This window comes from Sphaerodactylus townsendi, linkage group LG01 (assembly GCF_021028975.2).
Source record: "Sphaerodactylus townsendi isolate TG3544 linkage group LG01, MPM_Stown_v2.3, whole genome shotgun sequence".
Taxonomy (NCBI): domain Eukaryota; kingdom Metazoa; phylum Chordata; class Lepidosauria; order Squamata; family Sphaerodactylidae; genus Sphaerodactylus; species Sphaerodactylus townsendi.
The window spans coordinates 43,760,398-43,787,829 of NC_059425.1; the positions used below are offsets into that span (position 1 = coordinate 43,760,398).

The 27,432-nt window shown below is 62.7% G+C and overlaps 1 protein-coding gene across 1 annotated transcript in view; it reads right to left on the reverse strand.

Annotated features, from left to right (window-relative positions):
* MSH2 (mutS homolog 2) overlaps window positions 1-27,432 on the reverse strand; it is an 84,969-nt gene that overhangs the window by 32,953 nt on the left and 24,584 nt on the right. The window contains exon 7 of the mRNA XM_048504761.1: window positions 16,430-16,652. Within this exon, the coding sequence (XP_048360718.1) occupies window positions 16,430-16,652 (223 nt within the window). The remainder of the gene's footprint in view (window positions 1-16,429; window positions 16,653-27,432) is intronic.

Consider the following 27,432-nt stretch of genomic DNA (forward strand, 5'->3'; position numbering starts at 1 on the left):
CCCCACCCCCCCCCCCCCCCACCCCCCCCCCCCCCCACCCCCCCCCCCCCCCACCCCCCCCCCCCCCCACCCCCCCCCCCCCCCACCCCCCCCCCCCCCCACCCCCCCCCCCCCCCACCCCCCCCCCCCCCCACCCCCCCCCCCCCCCACCCCCCCCCCCCCCCACCCCCCCCCCCCCCCACCCCCCCCCCCCCCCACCCCCCCCCCCCCCCACCCCCCCCCCCCCCCACCCCCCCCCCCCCCCACCCCCCCCCCCCCCCACCCCCCCCCCCCCCCACCCCCCCCCCCCCCCACCCCCCCCCCCCCCCACCCCCCCCCCCCCCCACCCCCCCCCCCCCCCACCCCCCCCCCCCCCCACCCCCCCCCCCCCCCACCCCCCCCCCCCCCCACCCCCCCCCCCCCCCACCCCCCCCCCCCCCCACCCCCCCCCCCCCCCACCCCCCCCCCCCCCCACCCCCCCCCCCCCCCACCCCCCCCCCCCCCCACCCCCCCCCCCCCCCACCCCCCCCCCCCCCCACCCCCCCCCCCCCCCACCCCCCCCCCCCCCCACCCCCCCCCCCCCCCACCCCCCCCCCCCCCCACCCCCCCCCCCCCCCACCCCCCCCCCCCCCCACCCCCCCCCCCCCCCACCCCCCCCCCCCCCCACCCCCCCCCCCCCCCACCCCCCCCCCCCCCCACCCCCCCCCCCCCCCACCCCCCCCCCCCCCCACCCCCCCCCCCCCCCACCCCCCCCCCCCCCCACCCCCCCCCCCCCCCACCCCCCCCCCCCCCCACCCCCCCCCCCCCCCACCCCCCCCCCCCCCCACCCCCCCCCCCCCCCACCCCCCCCCCCCCCCACCCCCCCCCCCCCCCACCCCCCCCCCCCCCCACCCCCCCCCCCCCCCACCCCCCCCCCCCCCCACCCCCCCCCCCCCCCACCCCCCCCCCCCCCCACCCCCCCCCCCCCCCACCCCCCCCCCCCCCCACCCCCCCCCCCCCCCACCCCCCCCCCCCCCCACCCCCCCCCCCCCCCACCCCCCCCCCCCCCCACCCCCCCCCCCCCCCACCCCCCCCCCCCCCCACCCCCCCCCCCCCCCACCCCCCCCCCCCCCCACCCCCCCCCCCCCCCACCCCCCCCCCCCCCCACCCCCCCCCCCCCCCACCCCCCCCCCCCCCCACCCCCCCCCCCCCCCACCCCCCCCCCCCCCCACCCCCCCCCCCCCCCACCCCCCCCCCCCCCCACCCCCCCCCCCCCCCACCCCCCCCCCCCCCCACCCCCCCCCCCCCCCACCCCCCCCCCCCCCCACCCCCCCCCCCCCCCACCCCCCCCCCCCCCCACCCCCCCCCCCCCCCACCCCCCCCCCCCCCCACCCCCCCCCCCCCCCACCCCCCCCCCCCCCCACCCCCCCCCCCCCCCACCCCCCCCCCCCCCCACCCCCCCCCCCCCCCACCCCCCCCCCCCCCCACCCCCCCCCCCCCCCACCCCCCCCCCCCCCCACCCCCCCCCCCCCCCACCCCCCCCCCCCCCCACCCCCCCCCCCCCCCACCCCCCCCCCCCCCCACCCCCCCCCCCCCCCACCCCCCCCCCCCCCCACCCCCCCCCCCCCCCACCCCCCCCCCCCCCCACCCCCCCCCCCCCCCACCCCCCCCCCCCCCCACCCCCCCCCCCCCCCACCCCCCCCCCCCCCCACCCCCCCCCCCCCCCACCCCCCCCCCCCCCCACCCCCCCCCCCCCCCACCCCCCCCCCCCCCCACCCCCCCCCCCCCCCACCCCCCCCCCCCCCCACCCCCCCCCCCCCCCACCCCCCCCCCCCCCCACCCCCCCCCCCCCCCACCCCCCCCCCCCCCCACCCCCCCCCCCCCCCACCCCCCCCCCCCCCCACCCCCCCCCCCCCCCACCCCCCCCCCCCCCCACCCCCCCCCCCCCCCACCCCCCCCCCCCCCCACCCCCCCCCCCCCCCACCCCCCCCCCCCCCCACCCCCCCCCCCCCCCACCCCCCCCCCCCCCCACCCCCCCCCCCCCCCACCCCCCCCCCCCCCCACCCCCCCCCCCCCCCACCCCCCCCCCCCCCCACCCCCCCCCCCCCCCACCCCCCCCCCCCCCCACCCCCCCCCCCCCCCACCCCCCCCCCCCCCCACCCCCCCCCCCCCCCACCCCCCCCCCCCCCCACCCCCCCCCCCCCCCACCCCCCCCCCCCCCCACCCCCCCCCCCCCCCACCCCCCCCCCCCCCCACCCCCCCCCCCCCCCACCCCCCCCCCCCCCCACCCCCCCCCCCCCCCACCCCCCCCCCCCCCCACCCCCCCCCCCCCCCACCCCCCCCCCCCCCCACCCCCCCCCCCCCCCACCCCCCCCCCCCCCCACCCCCCCCCCCCCCCACCCCCCCCCCCCCCCACCCCCCCCCCCCCCCACCCCCCCCCCCCCCCACCCCCCCCCCCCCCCACCCCCCCCCCCCCCCACCCCCCCCCCCCCCCACCCCCCCCCCCCCCCACCCCCCCCCCCCCCCACCCCCCCCCCCCCCCACCCCCCCCCCCCCCCACCCCCCCCCCCCCCCACCCCCCCCCCCCCCCACCCCCCCCCCCCCCCACCCCCCCCCCCCCCCACCCCCCCCCCCCCCCACCCCCCCCCCCCCCCACCCCCCCCCCCCCCCACCCCCCCCCCCCCCCACCCCCCCCCCCCCCCACCCCCCCCCCCCCCCACCCCCCCCCCCCCCCACCCCCCCCCCCCCCCACCCCCCCCCCCCCCCACCCCCCCCCCCCCCCACCCCCCCCCCCCCCCACCCCCCCCCCCCCCCACCCCCCCCCCCCCCCACCCCCCCCCCCCCCCACCCCCCCCCCCCCCCACCCCCCCCCCCCCCCACCCCCCCCCCCCCCCACCCCCCCCCCCCCCCACCCCCCCCCCCCCCCACCCCCCCCCCCCCCCACCCCCCCCCCCCCCCACCCCCCCCCCCCCCCACCCCCCCCCCCCCCCACCCCCCCCCCCCCCCACCCCCCCCCCCCCCCACCCCCCCCCCCCCCCACCCCCCCCCCCCCCCACCCCCCCCCCCCCCCACCCCCCCCCCCCCCCACCCCCCCCCCCCCCCACCCCCCCCCCCCCCCACCCCCCCCCCCCCCCACCCCCCCCCCCCCCCACCCCCCCCCCCCCCCACCCCCCCCCCCCCCCACCCCCCCCCCCCCCCACCCCCCCCCCCCCCCACCCCCCCCCCCCCCCACCCCCCCCCCCCCCCACCCCCCCCCCCCCCCACCCCCCCCCCCCCCCACCCCCCCCCCCCCCCACCCCCCCCCCCCCCCACCCCCCCCCCCCCCCACCCCCCCCCCCCCCCACCCCCCCCCCCCCCCACCCCCCCCCCCCCCCACCCCCCCCCCCCCCCACCCCCCCCCCCCCCCACCCCCCCCCCCCCCCACCCCCCCCCCCCCCCACCCCCCCCCCCCCCCACCCCCCCCCCCCCCCACCCCCCCCCCCCCCCACCCCCCCCCCCCCCCACCCCCCCCCCCCCCCACCCCCCCCCCCCCCCACCCCCCCCCCCCCCCACCCCCCCCCCCCCCCACCCCCCCCCCCCCCCACCCCCCCCCCCCCCCACCCCCCCCCCCCCCCACCCCCCCCCCCCCCCACCCCCCCCCCCCCCCACCCCCCCCCCCCCCCACCCCCCCCCCCCCCCACCCCCCCCCCCCCCCACCCCCCCCCCCCCCCACCCCCCCCCCCCCCCACCCCCCCCCCCCCCCACCCCCCCCCCCCCCCACCCCCCCCCCCCCCCACCCCCCCCCCCCCCCACCCCCCCCCCCCCCCACCCCCCCCCCCCCCCACCCCCCCCCCCCCCCACCCCCCCCCCCCCCCACCCCCCCCCCCCCCCACCCCCCCCCCCCCCCACCCCCCCCCCCCCCCACCCCCCCCCCCCCCCACCCCCCCCCCCCCCCACCCCCCCCCCCCCCCACCCCCCCCCCCCCCCACCCCCCCCCCCCCCCACCCCCCCCCCCCCCCACCCCCCCCCCCCCCCACCCCCCCCCCCCCCCACCCCCCCCCCCCCCCACCCCCCCCCCCCCCCACCCCCCCCCCCCCCCACCCCCCCCCCCCCCCACCCCCCCCCCCCCCCACCCCCCCCCCCCCCCACCCCCCCCCCCCCCCACCCCCCCCCCCCCCCACCCCCCCCCCCCCCCACCCCCCCCCCCCCCCACCCCCCCCCCCCCCCACCCCCCCCCCCCCCCACCCCCCCCCCCCCCCACCCCCCCCCCCCCCCACCCCCCCCCCCCCCCACCCCCCCCCCCCCCCACCCCCCCCCCCCCCCACCCCCCCCCCCCCCCACCCCCCCCCCCCCCCACCCCCCCCCCCCCCCACCCCCCCCCCCCCCCACCCCCCCCCCCCCCCACCCCCCCCCCCCCCCACCCCCCCCCCCCCCCACCCCCCCCCCCCCCCACCCCCCCCCCCCCCCACCCCCCCCCCCCCCCACCCCCCCCCCCCCCCACCCCCCCCCCCCCCCACCCCCCCCCCCCCCCACCCCCCCCCCCCCCCACCCCCCCCCCCCCCCACCCCCCCCCCCCCCCACCCCCCCCCCCCCCCACCCCCCCCCCCCCCCACCCCCCCCCCCCCCCACCCCCCCCCCCCCCCACCCCCCCCCCCCCCCACCCCCCCCCCCCCCCACCCCCCCCCCCCCCCACCCCCCCCCCCCCCCACCCCCCCCCCCCCCCACCCCCCCCCCCCCCCACCCCCCCCCCCCCCCACCCCCCCCCCCCCCCACCCCCCCCCCCCCCCACCCCCCCCCCCCCCCACCCCCCCCCCCCCCCACCCCCCCCCCCCCCCACCCCCCCCCCCCCCCACCCCCCCCCCCCCCCACCCCCCCCCCCCCCCACCCCCCCCCCCCCCCACCCCCCCCCCCCCCCACCCCCCCCCCCCCCCACCCCCCCCCCCCCCCACCCCCCCCCCCCCCCACCCCCCCCCCCCCCCACCCCCCCCCCCCCCCACCCCCCCCCCCCCCCACCCCCCCCCCCCCCCACCCCCCCCCCCCCCCACCCCCCCCCCCCCCCACCCCCCCCCCCCCCCACCCCCCCCCCCCCCCACCCCCCCCCCCCCCCACCCCCCCCCCCCCCCACCCCCCCCCCCCCCCACCCCCCCCCCCCCCCACCCCCCCCCCCCCCCACCCCCCCCCCCCCCCACCCCCCCCCCCCCCCACCCCCCCCCCCCCCCACCCCCCCCCCCCCCCACCCCCCCCCCCCCCCACCCCCCCCCCCCCCCACCCCCCCCCCCCCCCACCCCCCCCCCCCCCCACCCCCCCCCCCCCCCACCCCCCCCCCCCCCCACCCCCCCCCCCCCCCACCCCCCCCCCCCCCCACCCCCCCCCCCCCCCACCCCCCCCCCCCCCCACCCCCCCCCCCCCCCACCCCCCCCCCCCCCCACCCCCCCCCCCCCCCACCCCCCCCCCCCCCCACCCCCCCCCCCCCCCACCCCCCCCCCCCCCCACCCCCCCCCCCCCCCACCCCCCCCCCCCCCCACCCCCCCCCCCCCCCACCCCCCCCCCCCCCCACCCCCCCCCCCCCCCACCCCCCCCCCCCCCCACCCCCCCCCCCCCCCACCCCCCCCCCCCCCCACCCCCCCCCCCCCCCACCCCCCCCCCCCCCCACCCCCCCCCCCCCCCACCCCCCCCCCCCCCCACCCCCCCCCCCCCCCACCCCCCCCCCCCCCCACCCCCCCCCCCCCCCACCCCCCCCCCCCCCCACCCCCCCCCCCCCCCACCCCCCCCCCCCCCCACCCCCCCCCCCCCCCACCCCCCCCCCCCCCCACCCCCCCCCCCCCCCACCCCCCCCCCCCCCCACCCCCCCCCCCCCCCACCCCCCCCCCCCCCCACCCCCCCCCCCCCCCACCCCCCCCCCCCCCCACCCCCCCCCCCCCCCACCCCCCCCCCCCCCCACCCCCCCCCCCCCCCACCCCCCCCCCCCCCCACCCCCCCCCCCCCCCACCCCCCCCCCCCCCCACCCCCCCCCCCCCCCACCCCCCCCCCCCCCCACCCCCCCCCCCCCCCACCCCCCCCCCCCCCCACCCCCCCCCCCCCCCACCCCCCCCCCCCCCCACCCCCCCCCCCCCCCACCCCCCCCCCCCCCCACCCCCCCCCCCCCCCACCCCCCCCCCCCCCCACCCCCCCCCCCCCCCACCCCCCCCCCCCCCCACCCCCCCCCCCCCCCACCCCCCCCCCCCCCCACCCCCCCCCCCCCCCACCCCCCCCCCCCCCCACCCCCCCCCCCCCCCACCCCCCCCCCCCCCCACCCCCCCCCCCCCCCACCCCCCCCCCCCCCCACCCCCCCCCCCCCCCACCCCCCCCCCCCCCCACCCCCCCCCCCCCCCACCCCCCCCCCCCCCCACCCCCCCCCCCCCCCACCCCCCCCCCCCCCCACCCCCCCCCCCCCCCACCCCCCCCCCCCCCCACCCCCCCCCCCCCCCACCCCCCCCCCCCCCCACCCCCCCCCCCCCCCACCCCCCCCCCCCCCCACCCCCCCCCCCCCCCACCCCCCCCCCCCCCCACCCCCCCCCCCCCCCACCCCCCCCCCCCCCCACCCCCCCCCCCCCCCACCCCCCCCCCCCCCCACCCCCCCCCCCCCCCACCCCCCCCCCCCCCCACCCCCCCCCCCCCCCACCCCCCCCCCCCCCCACCCCCCCCCCCCCCCACCCCCCCCCCCCCCCACCCCCCCCCCCCCCCACCCCCCCCCCCCCCCACCCCCCCCCCCCCCCACCCCCCCCCCCCCCCACCCCCCCCCCCCCCCACCCCCCCCCCCCCCCACCCCCCCCCCCCCCCACCCCCCCCCCCCCCCACCCCCCCCCCCCCCCACCCCCCCCCCCCCCCACCCCCCCCCCCCCCCACCCCCCCCCCCCCCCACCCCCCCCCCCCCCCACCCCCCCCCCCCCCCACCCCCCCCCCCCCCCACCCCCCCCCCCCCCCACCCCCCCCCCCCCCCACCCCCCCCCCCCCCCACCCCCCCCCCCCCCCACCCCCCCCCCCCCCCACCCCCCCCCCCCCCCACCCCCCCCCCCCCCCACCCCCCCCCCCCCCCACCCCCCCCCCCCCCCACCCCCCCCCCCCCCCACCCCCCCCCCCCCCCACCCCCCCCCCCCCCCACCCCCCCCCCCCCCCACCCCCCCCCCCCCCCACCCCCCCCCCCCCCCACCCCCCCCCCCCCCCACCCCCCCCCCCCCCCACCCCCCCCCCCCCCCACCCCCCCCCCCCCCCACCCCCCCCCCCCCCCACCCCCCCCCCCCCCCACCCCCCCCCCCCCCCACCCCCCCCCCCCCCCACCCCCCCCCCCCCCCACCCCCCCCCCCCCCCACCCCCCCCCCCCCCCACCCCCCCCCCCCCCCACCCCCCCCCCCCCCCACCCCCCCCCCCCCCCACCCCCCCCCCCCCCCACCCCCCCCCCCCCCCACCCCCCCCCCCCCCCACCCCCCCCCCCCCCCACCCCCCCCCCCCCCCACCCCCCCCCCCCCCCACCCCCCCCCCCCCCCACCCCCCCCCCCCCCCACCCCCCCCCCCCCCCACCCCCCCCCCCCCCCACCCCCCCCCCCCCCCACCCCCCCCCCCCCCCACCCCCCCCCCCCCCCACCCCCCCCCCCCCCCACCCCCCCCCCCCCCCACCCCCCCCCCCCCCCACCCCCCCCCCCCCCCACCCCCCCCCCCCCCCACCCCCCCCCCCCCCCACCCCCCCCCCCCCCCACCCCCCCCCCCCCCCACCCCCCCCCCCCCCCACCCCCCCCCCCCCCCACCCCCCCCCCCCCCCACCCCCCCCCCCCCCCACCCCCCCCCCCCCCCACCCCCCCCCCCCCCCACCCCCCCCCCCCCCCACCCCCCCCCCCCCCCACCCCCCCCCCCCCCCACCCCCCCCCCCCCCCACCCCCCCCCCCCCCCACCCCCCCCCCCCCCCACCCCCCCCCCCCCCCACCCCCCCCCCCCCCCACCCCCCCCCCCCCCCACCCCCCCCCCCCCCCACCCCCCCCCCCCCCCACCCCCCCCCCCCCCCACCCCCCCCCCCCCCCACCCCCCCCCCCCCCCACCCCCCCCCCCCCCCACCCCCCCCCCCCCCCACCCCCCCCCCCCCCCACCCCCCCCCCCCCCCACCCCCCCCCCCCCCCACCCCCCCCCCCCCCCACCCCCCCCCCCCCCCACCCCCCCCCCCCCCCACCCCCCCCCCCCCCCACCCCCCCCCCCCCCCACCCCCCCCCCCCCCCACCCCCCCCCCCCCCCACCCCCCCCCCCCCCCACCCCCCCCCCCCCCCACCCCCCCCCCCCCCCACCCCCCCCCCCCCCCACCCCCCCCCCCCCCCACCCCCCCCCCCCCCCACCCCCCCCCCCCCCCACCCCCCCCCCCCCCCACCCCCCCCCCCCCCCACCCCCCCCCCCCCCCACCCCCCCCCCCCCCCACCCCCCCCCCCCCCCACCCCCCCCCCCCCCCACCCCCCCCCCCCCCCACCCCCCCCCCCCCCCACCCCCCCCCCCCCCCACCCCCCCCCCCCCCCACCCCCCCCCCCCCCCACCCCCCCCCCCCCCCACCCCCCCCCCCCCCCACCCCCCCCCCCCCCCACCCCCCCCCCCCCCCACCCCCCCCCCCCCCCACCCCCCCCCCCCCCCACCCCCCCCCCCCCCCACCCCCCCCCCCCCCCACCCCCCCCCCCCCCCACCCCCCCCCCCCCCCACCCCCCCCCCCCCCCACCCCCCCCCCCCCCCACCCCCCCCCCCCCCCACCCCCCCCCCCCCCCACCCCCCCCCCCCCCCACCCCCCCCCCCCCCCACCCCCCCCCCCCCCCACCCCCCCCCCCCCCCACCCCCCCCCCCCCCCACCCCCCCCCCCCCCCACCCCCCCCCCCCCCCACCCCCCCCCCCCCCCACCCCCCCCCCCCCCCACCCCCCCCCCCCCCCACCCCCCCCCCCCCCCACCCCCCCCCCCCCCCACCCCCCCCCCCCCCCACCCCCCCCCCCCCCCACCCCCCCCCCCCCCCACCCCCCCCCCCCCCCACCCCCCCCCCCCCCCACCCCCCCCCCCCCCCACCCCCCCCCCCCCCCACCCCCCCCCCCCCCCACCCCCCCCCCCCCCCACCCCCCCCCCCCCCCACCCCCCCCCCCCCCCACCCCCCCCCCCCCCCACCCCCCCCCCCCCCCACCCCCCCCCCCCCCCACCCCCCCCCCCCCCCACCCCCCCCCCCCCCCACCCCCCCCCCCCCCCACCCCCCCCCCCCCCCACCCCCCCCCCCCCCCACCCCCCCCCCCCCCCACCCCCCCCCCCCCCCACCCCCCCCCCCCCCCACCCCCCCCCCCCCCCACCCCCCCCCCCCCCCACCCCCCCCCCCCCCCACCCCCCCCCCCCCCCACCCCCCCCCCCCCCCACCCCCCCCCCCCCCCACCCCCCCCCCCCCCCACCCCCCCCCCCCCCCACCCCCCCCCCCCCCCACCCCCCCCCCCCCCCACCCCCCCCCCCCCCCACCCCCCCCCCCCCCCACCCCCCCCCCCCCCCACCCCCCCCCCCCCCCACCCCCCCCCCCCCCCACCCCCCCCCCCCCCCACCCCCCCCCCCCCCCACCCCCCCCCCCCCCCACCCCCCCCCCCCCCCACCCCCCCCCCCCCCCACCCCCCCCCCCCCCCACCCCCCCCCCCCCCCACCCCCCCCCCCCCCCACCCCCCCCCCCCCCCACCCCCCCCCCCCCCCACCCCCCCCCCCCCCCACCCCCCCCCCCCCCCACCCCCCCCCCCCCCCACCCCCCCCCCCCCCCACCCCCCCCCCCCCCCACCCCCCCCCCCCCCCACCCCCCCCCCCCCCCACCCCCCCCCCCCCCCACCCCCCCCCCCCCCCACCCCCCCCCCCCCCCACCCCCCCCCCCCCCCACCCCCCCCCCCCCCCACCCCCCCCCCCCCCCACCCCCCCCCCCCCCCACCCCCCCCCCCCCCCACCCCCCCCCCCCCCCACCCCCCCCCCCCCCCACCCCCCCCCCCCCCCACCCCCCCCCCCCCCCACCCCCCCCCCCCCCCACCCCCCCCCCCCCCCACCCCCCCCCCCCCCCACCCCCCCCCCCCCCCACCCCCCCCCCCCCCCACCCCCCCCCCCCCCCACCCCCCCCCCCCCCCACCCCCCCCCCCCCCCACCCCCCCCCCCCCCCACCCCCCCCCCCCCCCACCCCCCCCCCCCCCCACCCCCCCCCCCCCCCACCCCCCCCCCCCCCCACCCCCCCCCCCCCCCACCCCCCCCCCCCCCCACCCCCCCCCCCCCCCACCCCCCCCCCCCCCCACCCCCCCCCCCCCCCACCCCCCCCCCCCCCCACCCCCCCCCCCCCCCACCCCCCCCCCCCCCCACCCCCCCCCCCCCCCACCCCCCCCCCCCCCCACCCCCCCCCCCCCCCACCCCCCCCCCCCCCCACCCCCCCCCCCCCCCACCCCCCCCCCCCCCCACCCCCCCCCCCCCCCACCCCCCCCCCCCCCCACCCCCCCCCCCCCCCACCCCCCCCCCCCCCCACCCCCCCCCCCCCCCACCCCCCCCCCCCCCCACCCCCCCCCCCCCCCACCCCCCCCCCCCCCCACCCCCCCCCCCCCCCACCCCCCCCCCCCCCCACCCCCCCCCCCCCCCACCCCCCCCCCCCCCCACCCCCCCCCCCCCCCACCCCCCCCCCCCCCCACCCCCCCCCCCCCCCACCCCCCCCCCCCCCCACCCCCCCCCCCCCCCACCCCCCCCCCCCCCCACCCCCCCCCCCCCCCACCCCCCCCCCCCCCCACCCCCCCCCCCCCCCACCCCCCCCCCCCCCCACCCCCCCCCCCCCCCACCCCCCCCCCCCCCCACCCCCCCCCCCCCCCACCCCCCCCCCCCCCCACCCCCCCCCCCCCCCACCCCCCCCCCCCCCCACCCCCCCCCCCCCCCACCCCCCCCCCCCCCCACCCCCCCCCCCCCCCACCCCCCCCCCCCCCCACCCCCCCCCCCCCCCACCCCCCCCCCCCCCCACCCCCCCCCCCCCCCACCCCCCCCCCCCCCCACCCCCCCCCCCCCCCACCCCCCCCCCCCCCCACCCCCCCCCCCCCCCACCCCCCCCCCCCCCCACCCCCCCCCCCCCCCACCCCCCCCCCCCCCCACCCCCCCCCCCCCCCACCCCCCCCCCCCCCCACCCCCCCCCCCCCCCACCCCCCCCCCCCCCCACCCCCCCCCCCCCCCACCCCCCCCCCCCCCCACCCCCCCCCCCCCCCACCCCCCCCCCCCCCCACCCCCCCCCCCCCCCACCCCCCCCCCCCCCCACCCCCCCCCCCCCCCACCCCCCCCCCCCCCCAAACAGCTGCCATGCATTGAGTTGACATTCCCATGGAACTATCAACTAAGACGCCTAAATCCCTTTCCTGGTCTGTGATTCTGCTATTTTTCCCTCTGCTATTTTTAATCAGTCAAGTTGGACTTCCATTTTCTAAAAGACATCTTCTTTTTTCTGATAATTTTCTCAACCTCCCTCGTTAACCATGGTGGCTTTCTTTTGGACTGGGTGCTGCCTTTCCTAACCTGTGGAACACATTCCAGCTAAGCTGTGATTACAATTGTTTAAAATAACCTCCAAGCATCTTGGACAGTTTTGATTCTCTTGATTTTTCCTTTTAGCTTCCTGCGCACTATCCCCCTCATCTTTGAGAAATTTCCCTTTCTGAAGGCGAATGTAACTACATTAGTAGTTGTCGCTTGCTCGCATGCAGAGATGCTGAATCTGACAGCATTGTGGTCACTGTTCCCTATCAGCTCAACAACAGTGACTTCCTGCACCAGGTCCTAGATCTAGGATCACCTCTTCCATGGTTGGTTCCACAACCATCTGCTCTAAGCCACAGCCATTTAGCATATCTAGGAATGCTCTCTCCTTACTATGACCTGAACATGCATTTTTCCAGTTTCTGTGGGGATAGTTAAAATCGCCCATTTCCACTACGTTTTTGCTTTTGTTGGCCTCTCTAATTTCTTCTTCCATCTCTGAATCCCCTTTTTTATATAAATTTTTACTGATATTTTGGATCATTACATGCTTATGCTATACATCATTATATTCCAACCTCCATATCCTTTTACCCCCTTTCTCCCCACCTCACCTCACCCCACCCCCTTCTTCTTTTCTTCTTTAAATGTGCAGAAGCAGGTTCATTCTTTATAGTCTTCTTTTCCCGTTTTCTTCTGTGATTCCAATTTCATTTAGCCAATCTTTGAATTCAGTCCAGATCCACAACATATCCTTTTGTTTTTCTTGCCATATTTGATTTCTTGACATTATATCCAAATTTTCTAATTGTATTTGTTCCCATTTATATTCCATCCATTTCTGTATAGTCCAGGTTCTTTTAACTTTCCAACCCAATGCCATTAATGCATGAGCCGCTCTGATCATAAATTTAAATGACATTCTCTTTCTTTGTTCTCTCAGAATCCTCTTGTGCGCTTTGGTCAGGGGAACGATAATATATTCCCAATATTAAACTATCCTTCACCCCTGGTATTGATATCCACAGTGCTTCTGTAGGGGATTCAGTTCCCCCTGCATTGTCTATTTTAGGTGACACTATGATCTATTTGATGTATAGGGCAACCCCACCCCCAATACGCCCTGCCCTATCATAAGAACATAAGAACAAGCCAGCTGGATCAGACCAGAGTCCATCTAGTCCAGCTCTCTGCTACTCCTTCCTGTAGAGCCTGTAACATGGGATAACACCATCCCACTGGTTCTCCTCATTCCACCATGTCTCTGTGATGCCCACTATATCACTGTGCTGATTTTGCCACAGTTCACCCAGGTTCAAACACCACTCAGTCATGGAGATTCCTGGGAGCTCTCGCCCAGCTTCATCTACTTCACAAAATGGTTGCAATGAAAAAATGTTCCTTCAGGATCCTTGGCCAGAGATGGGAGTGAACTGGAGGAACTGATTTCTTGAACGAAGCACCCGCAACTCCTTGTGACCCCCCCCCCCCCCCCCCCCCCCAAGATACTAGATACTGGTTTTTTATTGCATCACAATAGTGGCTTACAAGCAGAGCCAAATATCATGCAAGATGCCTCACACACATTATGTGCGTTATGTGAGAACAACATTCTCTGCCAAGACTGCCACAATGGTGAACAACCAGGGATTTTTTTAGTCTCTTGCTCTGTAGCCATGAGGACTAAAAACTTGTGTTTAAATTGTTGTTTTTCTAAAGTAAGCTGAGATTCTCAGGATTCTGCAAAATCAATGAGATTATAAATTATAGTACAGGCCATGATTACTAATCACCAAGGAAACTGCTTTGTAGACTCATCCGGTTGAAAAGTAAATTATAAATAGTTTGAACAAAAACAAACAAAGCAGAATCTTAGATTTCCCTCCCTAGGAACTAATTAAATTTGATATACAGCCATGAATTAGAGAAAGATAAAAACAGAAATTATTATTAGTTTCTGTAGTACTTTCCAGTACACACAATACTTCTTAAATTTGCCTTGTTTATCTCCTGAAGCTTGGATCCAAAGAATGACGGAAGGAGTTCTGCCCCCGCAGGGGTGTTTTTCTGCCTCTCAAAGAGTAACATGAATGAGGATTGTCATAGGGAGGGTAGAAAAGATGAGCACTTGCAGGTATCAGAGGATTCCCTGAATTTCTGTGTGGGAGGAACTGTCTCCCTCTTGGAAGCTATTTGGATCCAGGGCACAATCATTCAATGAAGAACCATAGGCTGCAAAAGACAGTAGTGAGCGTCACATTCCCACAATGGGTCTGTGTTCGGACATGTGTGTTTGATTGCATGTCAAGAGCGTGTTTCCTCTTCCTGCCACCACCCTAAGATATAAAATCCAACCTCTTAGCAAACCAGTGTCATGGGGAACCCTGATCCTGCTGCCTCAGGGATGGGTTTCCACCTGTCAGAGCATAGCTGACCCCTCCTCTGCTCTCCTATCACATCACCTCTCTCTGCATCTCGCTTCCCTCAAGCAAAGGAACCCTTCTGACTGCTGAGGTAAAAACTCACCCCCCAATCAAGAGTAAAGAACTCCCCGCTCCCAATTAAAAGTAAGATCTCTCTCTCAAGTGGGCTCCCCTCCACCATGACATAGGGACCCTCTTGGCATGTACCATCCGAGTTTTAGTCTGTCTTTAACCGCTATGCCAAAAGATGGGATTTCCGTCTGGACCAGTTTCCTGCTTCTCAAGACTCCCTCCGTTTGGAAAAATATACAGTGTTCCATGGGCTCTGGAACCCCTGAGCATGGCAATGAGGACTACAGCAACGTACAACACCCAGCTTTCAGCCATACATTCTACCTAGTGGACCACTCACACTCATGTATGTTTTCCAGTTAGCATGGCAGAGTTCAACAGGCTTCCCATTTTCTGATTTTAATCTTAGATCCATGGGGAAAAACCAGTACGCTTTCAAACTGTTTTCAGCCGGTGCTTCAACGGTGCATCTCTCAGTAGATCACAGATCTTGTTGTTAACAGAACATAAGAACATAAGAACATAAGAACAAGCCAGCTGGATCAGATCAGGACTAAGGTTTCATTATAAGCCTTTTTCCACTGCAACACATACTGACCGCCACAGACCAGGGTGGAAAAACATGAATCAGAACACAGGATGACCTGAACTCGATCTTACTAGCGAGGTACCAGATCAATACGTGTAGGTTTGAATTGCTATTCTGCCTTGTGATCAACAATCTGTACAATCCACTTTACCTATTGACAAAGGGTCAGAACACCTTCCAAAACGTTTCATTTCAAAATAGGATCAGCCAAGAAGAGAGAGATTTTAAAGATATATTGCTGTTGAACATGGTCTATCAACACATAAAGCACTTTAACAGCCTGCTTTATATCATCAGCTAAACCAGGCTCTTAAAAAGGAGACTCTCTGCCTTTACCGATGACCACTGAAAGCTTTGTAGGAATTGTGCTAATTAAAAAGAACAAATCCAGGAGGACGGCAAGGAAAGTGGATGGTTAACAAGGACAGTGGCTTTAGAAAAGATGGAACTGCAGAGCTGGCAGGAAGCCTCATCTTTCAAGCACAGTTCTGCAGAAACAGAAGCAGGCTTCCCTGGAAGGCAAAAGCCGAGAGGGGAAAAAAAGGAACAAAAGTGAAGCGCATGCGGGAAGCTCAAACATGATGGTCCCAATGGAGAGGTCCAGTTTGCTGCACACACCCCACCCCTTCCACCATTGCCCCATCCCCACTCCTTCCGCTACTGATAAAGCATAGAGTCCTTTGGATGGAGAGAAGTAAGATCTGGATGTGTGCAGATCTTGATCTTTTGGCAAAGGAAAGAAGCCAAAGCATCTCACCGAGAAGCGAGAGAAGATTAGCTCCGAAAAGGCAGATAACGAGAAAGAAACAACCAGCAGGACTACCAGGGCCAAGGCACAGGGGAGCAGATGTGCAAGTGAAGCAGGAACAGGCAGGGCAAATGAAGGGATGAAGAGCCAGAGTGGCATGCAGCAGTATTATGCTATGCAGACAGGCTGCTGCTTTCCACTTAGAGCTGCTGGAAAGAAAGCAAGTCCTTTTTGATCTCACACTCAGCTCAGAAAATTAGGACATTTTGTCAAATCCCATTAAGCATTTTTGCTGCCTTCATGTACAAAACATATTTCCCAGTACCAGCCTTAACCACTTATACAGCCACCCAAAGTACGTTCACCAGAGAAAGTTGTTAATTCTGAAAGTACTGTTCCTTGATAAACCTAAGGGTAAAACTTGATTGGTTGCTTTGTGTTTCACCAAGAAGATGGATCAATCAATCAATCAATCAATCAATCAATCAATCAATCAATCAATCTATCTATCTATCTATCAATCTATCTATCTATCTATTTATCTTTCTTAATATACCGCCCCATCCCCGAAGGGCTCTGGGCGGTGTACAACATAAAACCATACACAAAATCATCATACTGAGCTTCCATAAATATAATAAAAACAGCAGTTGTCCTAAGATGGCATCCCACCTAAACCTAATCCTCCTAAAAGGAGGAGGGAGCTAGAACCAGATCCAATCATCCAGGAGATTTAGGGAAGATGTTGCTAACCACCACCTCAGGAATTAAGTGTCCACCTTCCATTTCAGCAGGTGATGACCATCAGGGACACCACAGCATCTTTCCCTCACCCTGATGACTGTCCCACACTGACAACATCTAGGTTGCAGTTCTGGCCAGCATCCCACTGATCTGAAGTTGATTTAATGACCAGAATCTTTGTTTCCATGCTCTTTAAACATTCAGTTTCCTTCTTGTTACATTAGACAAGAACATTCTCATATTGAGGAAACTCACACCGTCCTCTGGCACTCCTAGTCCCACTTGGGGCTCTAAAACTGATGAGTGGGGAGAGAATGAGCTACCCTTGGAAGTGCAGAAATAAACCAGGTTTGAAGCAGCTGGATTCTAAAGCACGCAGTCCCCCAGGCTGAAAAAAGTGGCCACCATTAGATTTAAAATATGGGGAAAGAAACATTACCTTCATTTTTCTCCAGCGTCTTCACCAAATTTGGAATGTGATTAACAGCCTGGTATGTTTTGTAACAGTCCTGCAGAGTGGCTGATTTTTTTTGAAATTTTTTTGTCAGCCGATTGAAGTCTGGGAAACGATGAAGGTGGTCCTCTTGAAGAGACTGGCGTAGTTCTGCATCTTCCACAAGGGCCTCCACCAAATTTAGCCTAGGCAAGTTGAAAAACAGGACATCAACTTAAGCAGGCAATGCTTTAATAACCTCATAAGTTTCCATACTTTTCTTTTAAAGGAAGCACTGAAGGTTCATTTTGCACCAACACCCACATTTGTGACCAGCTGCTCAAAGGTTTACCTGTAATGTTTATGATAATGCCTGAGGATTATGGAAAGAATCAAAGAAATAATCAGAAGATTCAGTTAAGCTGCCCTGGACTCAGATTCCAAAACAGACAAATTCCATTTCTCCAATTAATAAAATTTAGCATTGACAGAAGCATTCAGAGTACTTAAAGTCCTTTTCTTTCAATAATCTTTGAATCTACCCTGGAACATTTTTGCTTTCAATGCATACTTTACCATGAGGCATTACTTTCTTAGCAATATCCTCTTCTCCTAAACCCAAACAGACACATCTCCCCAATTTATTCTTGCTAATTCGCAATTATTAAGATGCAGAACATTTTTTGATGATGCCTTCCTTTTTTTCTGCTTCCTTTCAAAATTAAGTGTCTCAATATGGTCTAGGACTACTGCTGAGTTCTATTTTGACATCTGACCTACCGATAGCGAGGGATCTCCAGCTGGAACCCTATGTACAGTTTCTACTGAAATGAACAAGAGCAACAAAATATGGTCTAGCCATTGAAACATCCAATACTGCACAATTAAAAAGAAAAAAAGGATCAACCGTAATACACCCTTCTCCAATGAGGCACTTCCCATCCTTCCTGCCATAAGGCATGCCCTATTATGCATGCCCTCTATACACACGGGGACATTTCACAAACGAGGTCAGCAGCAGAAAAGTAAACTGGGGTTCCACAGAGTACAGCATTGAAGAAGAAGGCTAGAAAATTTAGGCCTCAGGCACTAGTGAACCAAAGTTAATCACCATACAGCTATTGCCTTGTAGATTAACTGAAACTAGCATATTATGTAAAATCTCTAGGCAGTCACATATCTAAGAATAACTTGTGCCTATGGAGATAAATTGTGTTTATCTAAAGCTGTCTGTAATTCTTCATCTGAAAGTTATTTCTGAACTAAGACAAGATGACCCTTGTTCATGGCAGGAATGAGAGAAAAGATGAAGATATATTCTCCTTTTCTTTTGTGCTGATAAGGAGAAAAACAAATCCTTCCTGCAATTGGGAAAGCTAACCTTTGACAAGTATGAACATCAGCAATAATTTCTGTCTTAGTTCTGCCTAATTAGAGTTGTTTGTATCTGCTTATAAAAAAAACCCCTTGGCATGCCTGTTTATTCTGAGAGAGAAACTTGTCTCATCCCCATGGTGAGATTCTGTTGCTCTCTCCTTGTGTACACAATAATTTGTTTACTTTTAAAGGATATGCTTGGCATACCTTTCTGGGTTAAGTGGTCGGCTGGTGACCCCTGTCCCCCAGGAGGGCAGGCTTTCCCCACAATCTTGATGCAGTCAGCTGGGTTCCAACCTGCATGGGGAAACCCCACTTGATTGGGAGCCCAGATTCCCAGGGAACCAGACTTCCCCAACAGTATCCCTCAATCACAAAAGCAGTGTAGCACAGTGATTAGGACCTGAGAGACCCAAGTTCAATTCCCCACTTTACCATGGCAGTAGCTAAGCCTATGTTAAAGATAAAAAGGAAGAGGGAGATGTTGCAAGTAACTTTGGATCCACACTGGGGGGAAAGCAGGATATGAACACATAAAAAATAAACCCTGCAACTAGCAAAGCAAGCCACCACACTTTGCTGGCCTTCAAAGGTCTGTCAGTTGCAGGCTTTTGAACTTTATTGATGCACATGTGCAGACCATGCTCGGTGGATGTTGAATCACCACCTGTTCTCAGTACTTCTGTCACTCCCTCCAGTATTAAGTGCTTCACTGTGCTGTTAATAATGGAGGAGGAGGATGCCCAGAGTTTTATGGATCAGATGCCAAAACGCCACCCCATGCTTCAGAAAACTGCTGAGATTGAACTACATATCCACTGATTTTCCCTGGAATCTGAAAAACAAGTAGAAGAAAACAATTCTTTCTTTCCTGCAGTGTTTGTCATCATGGAGCAGTTGGCGTAAAACATTTCTAAAATGCTCATAAAGCAAAGAGTTTTCTACAGCTGTATGAGAAATTACTTTTACACAGAGTGGATTAAATTTCCTCCAAAATATAATATAGCCTCTGAACTTCCACCAGAGAATTGTTTTGCTTCTATTGTTGCAATAATTTCTTAACATTAAAATTCCATCTTTGCCTGCTTCAGTAGCGAAGCAGAACACTCCATCTTTTATTGCTCCTCTCCTCATAAAGGAAACTATTCCACACTTCCTTAAACTCTGGCGTGCTTATGCTAGGAAGAAAAAAAATACTTTCAACTTTGATGGTAGCCAAGGCACAGGGGCTGAGATTTGCCATCAGTTCAGTGCACAGTTGCCTTGTTAAATTATACGCGCATGTAAGCAGGTAGTTTCCAAGGAAGGCAGTTTGACAAATGCTTCTGAAATGCAGACCTTTTAGTGTGGCTTTATTGCAAACCTGTCCATGATCTACAATTAAGCACAGAGGCTTCATGAATATAGAAGAGATAGGTGGGGGGAGTACACGGAACAGGGCGTTTTTTGCCATGGTGTCGTGCCCCTGGACTGTTCAATAACGAGACTCTGTATTCAGGTGATTTCTTTATTATGGAACAGCATTTAGACTTCTATTGCCAGAACTAAATCTTAAGTGCCAAAACACCTTCCATTATACCCCACGTCATGCTTCACCATGTCATACAACACCACCCCTGAACACCAGTTCCCAGGGGGGTTGGGCCTCCTCCAGTCTGATGGTCCAGAGACAGAGAGGCCTTCACTTAGGTCAAAACAACCCACACTCCCCAGCGCTGTGGAGGGCAACAGCTCACAGGAGTCTAATAAGCAGATTAGGCTTTGCCTAGAAAACAACACTAAAGCAAAAGCAGACAGGAGGGAGGGAGGGAGGGGGGGAAGAGGATCCCTCGTCCCACCTGGGAAACTTGGCAGGATTGAACCAGAACTGGCCAGATCATGACACACAGCCTTCAGTCCGTGCTATTATCCACCACATAAGGTTTGTTAGGTCCCCACCCTTTTGGGCTTATGGAACTCTGTAAAAATGATTTTATTCCAGAAAACACTAGTGCTTTCAAATATCTGAAACTATTTGGTCTGCTATTCTCAATTGCAGACAAATGATTTTATGAATGACTAATGATTTACATCTTATCTCTGCTGCCTTCTGAAGCATTATTGCTACTTTTAATGACTGCTATTACTCCATGGCTGGCTGCTGTTTCATATTTTAAAATCCATTTTCTAATGTTTTAATGTTTTGAACTGCTTCTCTGCACCATCTCTAACTTGTTCATTTTGCCTTCCCATGTGTACTTCCTCACACATCTTGGAAGAGAGAGTGGAAAGATAACTCTCCTGTCTCTTCATACCACTAACAGATGGTCTGGGACTAGGATATCTGAAGGACCAGCTCCTGGCATATGCATCTCCCTCAAAACAGAGACCTCTTTCAGAAGCTCTTCTCACTGTAAACCAATCACCTGACGTATGCTGCATGGTGACATGATAGGGCTTTTTCACTCCAGGACCATCACTCCCAAGATAGGTCTGCCTTGCTCCCTCCTTGTCTATTTTTCAGGGCAACTGAATTCTTTAAGAAGGTAATCTGGAAGTTGAATTGTGGGTTCCTGTGATGTGTATTTGACTTTGTGCACAGGCTTGACATTTGTATTCTGCAGGCTTTTTTATCACTTTGTTTTTATACTGTAGATCCTTTCGGACAGGACGGCAGGAAATAAATGCTTCTAACAATGGAAGCCAATGGGAATATTTATTTGCAGAGCTGTATTCATTGCTAAAGGGGTAAACATCAACAGGGGGAAATTAAGGGCACAAACTGAAATGAGGGAACACCAGGCAACAGCACTGCTAAGAGACACGGAAAAGATGCAGGAGGTAATTGTGAATCACAACTATACACAGCATCAACACGATGTTGCTGCTAAAAAAGGACAGTGACATTTCAGATGCATGAGAAGAAACATCATATTCCAAGACATATTCAGCAGTTGTTGAGTGGTGATCAGAGCTCTGCTGGAATAATATTCGGCTCCCTGCACTTATGGACCATGCCAACTACTGTGGAAAGCAGGAAGAAAAACAAGGCAGACTGAATGATTGATATGAAGGATAGAGCAGCATCTCTTGGAATTAACTGAAGACAGGGGGTCAGCTGTTAAGAGAGAGAAGCCTTTATGGCCTATTGACAAGAGCAGCTGCTGCTACATGCATTTTGTTGACTGGACTTTACACATTCAGGGAAGTGGGCTCTAGTCCAAAGCTTATGACACTATTAATCTGTCTTTAAAATACCACAACCCCACCCCCCATCTTTTTGGTAACACAACACCTTTCTAATTTAACAGCTGAGACGGCGAAGAAACTCATCCTAATTTCACCTGAGTTGAATACAATACAATTTGCTGACAAAATATAATTTAGCAATTTCACAAGGGAGCTTCTCTTTGAACCCTTTTTGTTGAAATATGATTACTTACATATCAAGAGTGCCCCAGGAGACTGATAGATCTTCCCACCAATTTTTTTGTGTCAGATATGAGTCACAAATCTCTAGACCAGGGTAAGCAACTTTATTGACCCAAGAACTGAAAAAAAAATGTGATATCTACCTGTTCTGTGCTAGCAAACTAAGTGCCAGGGGTTGCCTACCCCAACTCCTAATAAACTTTCTAGTGCCTGCCTGCCATTGGATTATTAACCCAGGTTTAAATATTCACAATATTAATGGTTTTCCATTGCTGTTTTTGACATTGTAACCAGCTTTGAGTCCACGATAAAACAGCAAGTGGTTGTTAAAAAGTGCAATAAATAAATGAATTACTCCATTGGGCTTCTGCAACTCTTTCCTGCTAAAGCAAAGCTAATAAATTGGCCATGTTTCGTTTGAAATGCTGCTTCAGATTTTCCAAATTCTCATCTATATTCATTATGTTTGCCAGTAGCCTAAAAACATAGTTGCAGCAGAGAAGAGAATACAAGAACACATATTTGGCTGCTGCTGCCCTTGAGAAGTACCCAGATATGCCAGGAAACATGGCTCTCTCTTACAAGGTAACCAAAAAATAAAATCAGAGCCTTTCCTCTGAAACTAGAACCGCTTACATGCTGTGATCAACAAACTCAAAAATCCAGAGATTTTTTAAAAAGTTGCTACTCTTCCGCTCCATAAGAGAAAGGCTTTGAAGATGCAGCAACTCAAAATTTAAATCTGTACAAAGGTTTAATTCATGATAATCATGTGCCAATACAGTATTCAAAATTAGTTTAAGATCTTTAGTTCCTAAGAGTACAAGATGCCTTACCCTCAAAGCATTAAAATCCTCTCTCAAGTTTTTCAGGGGGAAGAAATCTTATATAGCTACCGATGAATTACACAGTAGTGTAACAGAAGCAAGGAGGACTACACCTGCCACACTAATGGCTAGAACCAGCTTTCTGTTCATGCAAAGCAATTTTATCAGCAGAACAGAATGTTCCTTCCTCCCCCATTGCAGCACACTTATCTCTCCAAAACACTGCGCCTGGGCGACAGGGGATCCCGAGGAACAACACGAGAGGCAAACTGGGGGTTTGCAGCAGGAGAAGAGAATTGGTAGAAATTACTCAACCCCCTCCATTAGAAAAAAAATTACTTTGGATCCCGCCCTAAGTAATCCCACTTCGGAAGTTCTACTGTCAGAGGGCCAAAGATGACATGACTTTTTATACATGTACGCTAAACACGAATACGCTAGAGTCATGTCTGTCTGATGTCACTGCAAAAGGCGTACAAACCAGGCAAAGTGCTTCAGCATAACCACTCATTTCCTTCCTTTCCTGCACCCCAGACTTTCATACTAAACTTCATCTGGTTGGGATGAGAGTTAAGGGATTGCTAAGCAGGGAGGAGAAGGCAGGATCATGATGGAGAGAGAGGTATGGGGGCTGCTCCCCCACCCAACTGCCTTGTAGCATGGGGAGGATTGCACAGAGTTGGCAAAGATGACAATGAGGGTGTACCTCTCAGCAAAAGCACCTTTGGCTGTTCTGCCCTCTGTCTCACCTGGTTCCCCCTCGCCCCCACCCCACCATATTACTAGGTAGCCTTAGGGAGAAGCAGTCTATGAACCATCCTGTTTATGGAGGAGCATCATTGACTAGAGATTAAACAGAGGAGAAAATATGTGACTAAGCATTAACTTCCTCAATGAGAAAGTCAGGCTGGTTCAGATGTCACATTTCTTGGCCCTCAAGTGGCTCACACTTGTTATTCAAGGACAGTCAGAACTCTCAGAGCATCACATATGATACTGAATATGTAGGTTGGACCCTTGCAGTTGGTACAATGGGATGCCTAGAAAGAGGAACTGGAGGGAGATTGAACTTTCCCCACCAGTTATTGCAGCCACTTCCAAGGAAAAAGGCAAGAGATGACATGAGACACTGAGGTAATCACAATCTCCATCAGATCAAATGTGGCTAGTCTACCACCTCGTTTCCCTGTAGTGACCAACCAGATACCAACAACAACAACAACAACAAAACCTTTATTAGGCATAAGTTAAAATCTCTACAAACAAAAATTCTGTACATAGGTACAAAAATAGTCTAATATCCGGGTTGTAATAAAATATTATATACAAAACATCGGATATATGATACATTGTTTGGCGTCAAACCATTAAAATCCATTACATTATGGAACGGCTCACGGTTATCTTTTTATAAAATCACATGTAAGCCCGTGTTTTTATAACTTATATAACTACCTAAGCTCAGGTTTTTGGTAGCATTTGTTGTTTATTACTTTTGCTAAAAAAGTTGCAACCTTAAGAGTTATTTCAGGGGACCGATCATTTAGTAAATAAAATACTATGTGTGTTGCAGGTAGGCTAGGTTTTGTTTTAAAAAGCGGAGTAATATAAATAAAGAGTAGAACTGACAGTTTAAAAGAATATGCTGGATTGAATCCACTTCATTTAATGGGCATGGACACCTTCTCTCTGAGATTGGTATGCCTTGATATCGTCCTTCCGTTACTTTAGAGGGGAAGGAGTTAAGCCTAGCCAGCATAAATGCTCTGCGTTGAGATGGATTGTCAAGACTGAAAAAATATTGAGCCATCTTGCCATGCAAAAAGGTTAATTTTAACGATTCAGGAGAGCAAACGGCTGGTTGTGAGGGTTGAAACTTTTGCTGTTCCACATCAAGGATTCTTTGTCTAAGGAGCCTAAAAATGTACTCATCATTTAAAGATTCAAAAAATTCCAATGAGAAGCCCAAAGTTTTTATTTTAATTTCTAAGTTAGTTAGCCAGGTTGTACTCAGTGGGTCAGATTTAAAGTAGGATAGGAGCGAACTTTCTTTTGCCTTAAAGAACATTTTCAGCCAGAATCTAAAAAAGGTAATCAACGCTTTTGTTTCCACACAGTGTAAACCCAGTTCCGCATATATTACTGAGTTTGGAACGCATTTTGGGACTCCCAGGATTTTTCTGTAGAAAACAGACTGAATTTTTTCTATATTGGGCTCAAAGTCTTGGACCCATAAGGGTGCTCCATACAATAAAGGAGATATTATTTTTGCTTCAAAGATTTTGGAGGCAGCTGGGATAATTTGATTTCCTTTGGCATAAAAAAATTGTGTAATTGGAATGGAGGAGCAATTGGCAGTTCTGATTAGTTTTGCTTTGTGTTTAGTCCATCGTAGGTTGTATTGGAATATTATGCCCAGGTAATTAAACTCCTTTACTTGGGATAGGGAGTTACTTCCAATTTTCCAGTTTTGTAGCTTCCAGCTTTTTGAAAAAACTATAATTTTTGATTTGAGGTAATTTATAACCAATCTGTTTGTTTGACAGTAATTGTGAAAAGCTTGTAAATATCTTAGAAGGCCAACTCTAGTGAATGAAAGAATGGTAGTATCGTCAGCATATAGTAGCAAAGGAGTGTCTCTGGTGTCTAATTTTGGGGGATGGCCATTGATTTTATTGAGCACTGGTGCTAAATCATTTAGAAATAAATTAAATAGGTGTGGAGCCAGAATGCATCCCTGTCTCACGCCAGTATTGATCGGGAATTTTGGAGATAATTCGCCTTTGTTTGTACATTTAACCTGGCTATAATTATCAGAATGAATTTTTTTGATGAGAAATAATAAGCGGGGCTCCATCTGCAGCTTCCTAAGTTTTTCCCAAAGTATATTCCTTTGGAGAGAGTCAAAGGCACTTTTCAAATCAATAAATGCCACATATAATTTCTTTGTACCCTGTCTCATATATTTATTTGCTAAAAATGCCAGAAGAAAACAGTGGTCTATGGTAGATTTGCCATCTGTAAACCCAATTTGTTCTGGTCCTATAATTGAATACCTAAGGATCCAGGCCTTAAGAATACGCTCTAGATGTTTTGTGTAGAGTTTGCCTATGATAGATAATAGGCTAATAGGCCTATAATTTTCTGGGAAATTTGGGTTGCCTTTTTTAAATATAGGGACAATGATGGAGTTGAGCCAAGCCTCCGGAATAATTCCAAAGCGATCTATTAGTGAAAAAAGGTTTGCTAATGGTGGAGACCACCAGTGAGAATATTGTTTTAGAAGCTCAGCGGGAATGCCGTCAGGACCAGGCGCTTTCCCAGGTTTTAATTCTTGTATTAGCTCTTCTACTTCTTCTGCATTGACAGGAGTCCATACAGGAAGCTGGTTTAAAGTATTGTTGTCAATCAGTTTTAGGGGTTCACTAGAAACATTAAAGATTGAACAGTAATGGTTATTCCAGATATGAGGAGGAATACTTATGGAAGGTGTTTGTTCTTTCAGATTTAGATGTCTTGCGACAATTTGCCAGAAAGTTTTCCCATTTTTTGAATTTAGGGCAGTAGCTAGTTGGTTCCAATTTTGTTGGTAGAAGGCATATTTTTTTTTGGATAATTTTCCTTCGGAACATTATTTTTTGATTTAATAAGTTTTTGAGAGACTCATGATCATTAAATTTACAAAATTGATTATACAGGTATCTTAATAGTTTCTTATCCGTGTTACACTCTGCATCAAACCATGAACGGGACCAACCAGATACCTTAAAGTAGGCAACAAACTTCACCACTGTTTTCCCATGAATGAACACACACTCCAGCAACTGTTGTTCAGATACACTGCTATTAACTGGATTTGGGAAGGCAATTCCAAAAACCTGAAGAAATACTGCCTCAGAAGATAATGTAATATCATCTGCCCAAAAGTGAAGTATCGTTGAATACTTTTCTTTTGTGTAAGCTCTACTGCTATTTTGGCAGAACAGGCCCAAGGGGTGGATTTAGAAAAGTGGCCAGCAGTTAACTGATCTGAAACCCAGCATCACTTCTATTTCATTAGCACTCAAGTTAATAAGCTTAGTGGCTAGGAGTGGGTGGTTAAAGCCTATGTAGATGTCTCATTTTTACAATGAACACTCCTGGAGTGAGGAGCACCAAAATGCCCCTTGGTGGCTGTAAAAACATCAATGAACTTATGCTTTATATTTGGGAACCATACAGCAGGCCATTGAACTGTTCATTAATACGCTACTGAGAAGCTAAGACAGAGCTTTATCCCAGAATGTGTCTAGCCGAAGCTTTACACAGGAGCATTAGACCTCCGAGTATGTTTTCAGCCTTATTGTCCTGATCAGTTATCTGCTCTCCCTAGCCCACAGCTGGTGCTTGTTATTAGCCATTGCCATTAATCACCCTCAGGTTTTTACATTCTAGGAGATAACCTCCTTTCCTACAGGCAGCGCCCCAACTGGTAGTGCTCGAGGCTGCCAAGCAACTCCTACATACAACATGGTAGTAAAAATTAATTAATTACATACATACAATCAGCTTGTTCGATCATATGCTATGAAGGCAATGGTTGAACTTAAACAGCCCATTTGCAAACTAATTCTATTCACTGTACCACTGTAACAAATGCCTATCAGGCTCTGACCAAGGTCATGCCTTCATCACAACAAGGCCTCTAACAGCACATCAGACATGATGTGTTCAAGCAGAAGTCAATGTATTTTTCCTTGGGCTTTTGGAGATATTCACAGATCTTCCCACTCAAAGTCTACTTGTAAGCCTACATGCTGTCAGGAAAAGGCTTGGTATGTACTGACATTGGGGGGAATCGCTTCTGAATATGAACTCTTCAGCCTTTAACAAGATGTCACTATCGCCCTTCCAGATCCCAGTTCAGCTAGCATTTCCTGACTTTTGCCATATGTTGAAAGAAGAAAAGGCAAGGAATGCCTTTTTTCCGGTAGTGCATCTCTGTGAAGTAAATAGACTTGAAAAGTTAAGCAGTCTTCTATATACACCAATGGAAAATGGGAGCATTACTGGACAAGGCCTTGCCCACTCCATTCAGTTTCATCCTCGGTATGGGCAATTACAGACAATCATTTACATCTTCTTACCTCTGCTAGTAATTGAGCCAACCGCAGCTTCCACTCAGCACACACATAAGAATGTGTATTGCTACGCCCTTTACAGAAAGGCCATCCCTTATCATTGCCCTTTACATTCTGCAAAATTATAATAGTGTGGAAGCCTTCCTGACCCAATCACAATATTGTGAATTTCCGTCTCTATCAAGCATCATTGGTACTTGCAGATGTAAGGAAGCTGCACACAAGGCACAGAAAATCCCTATGTTCAAACA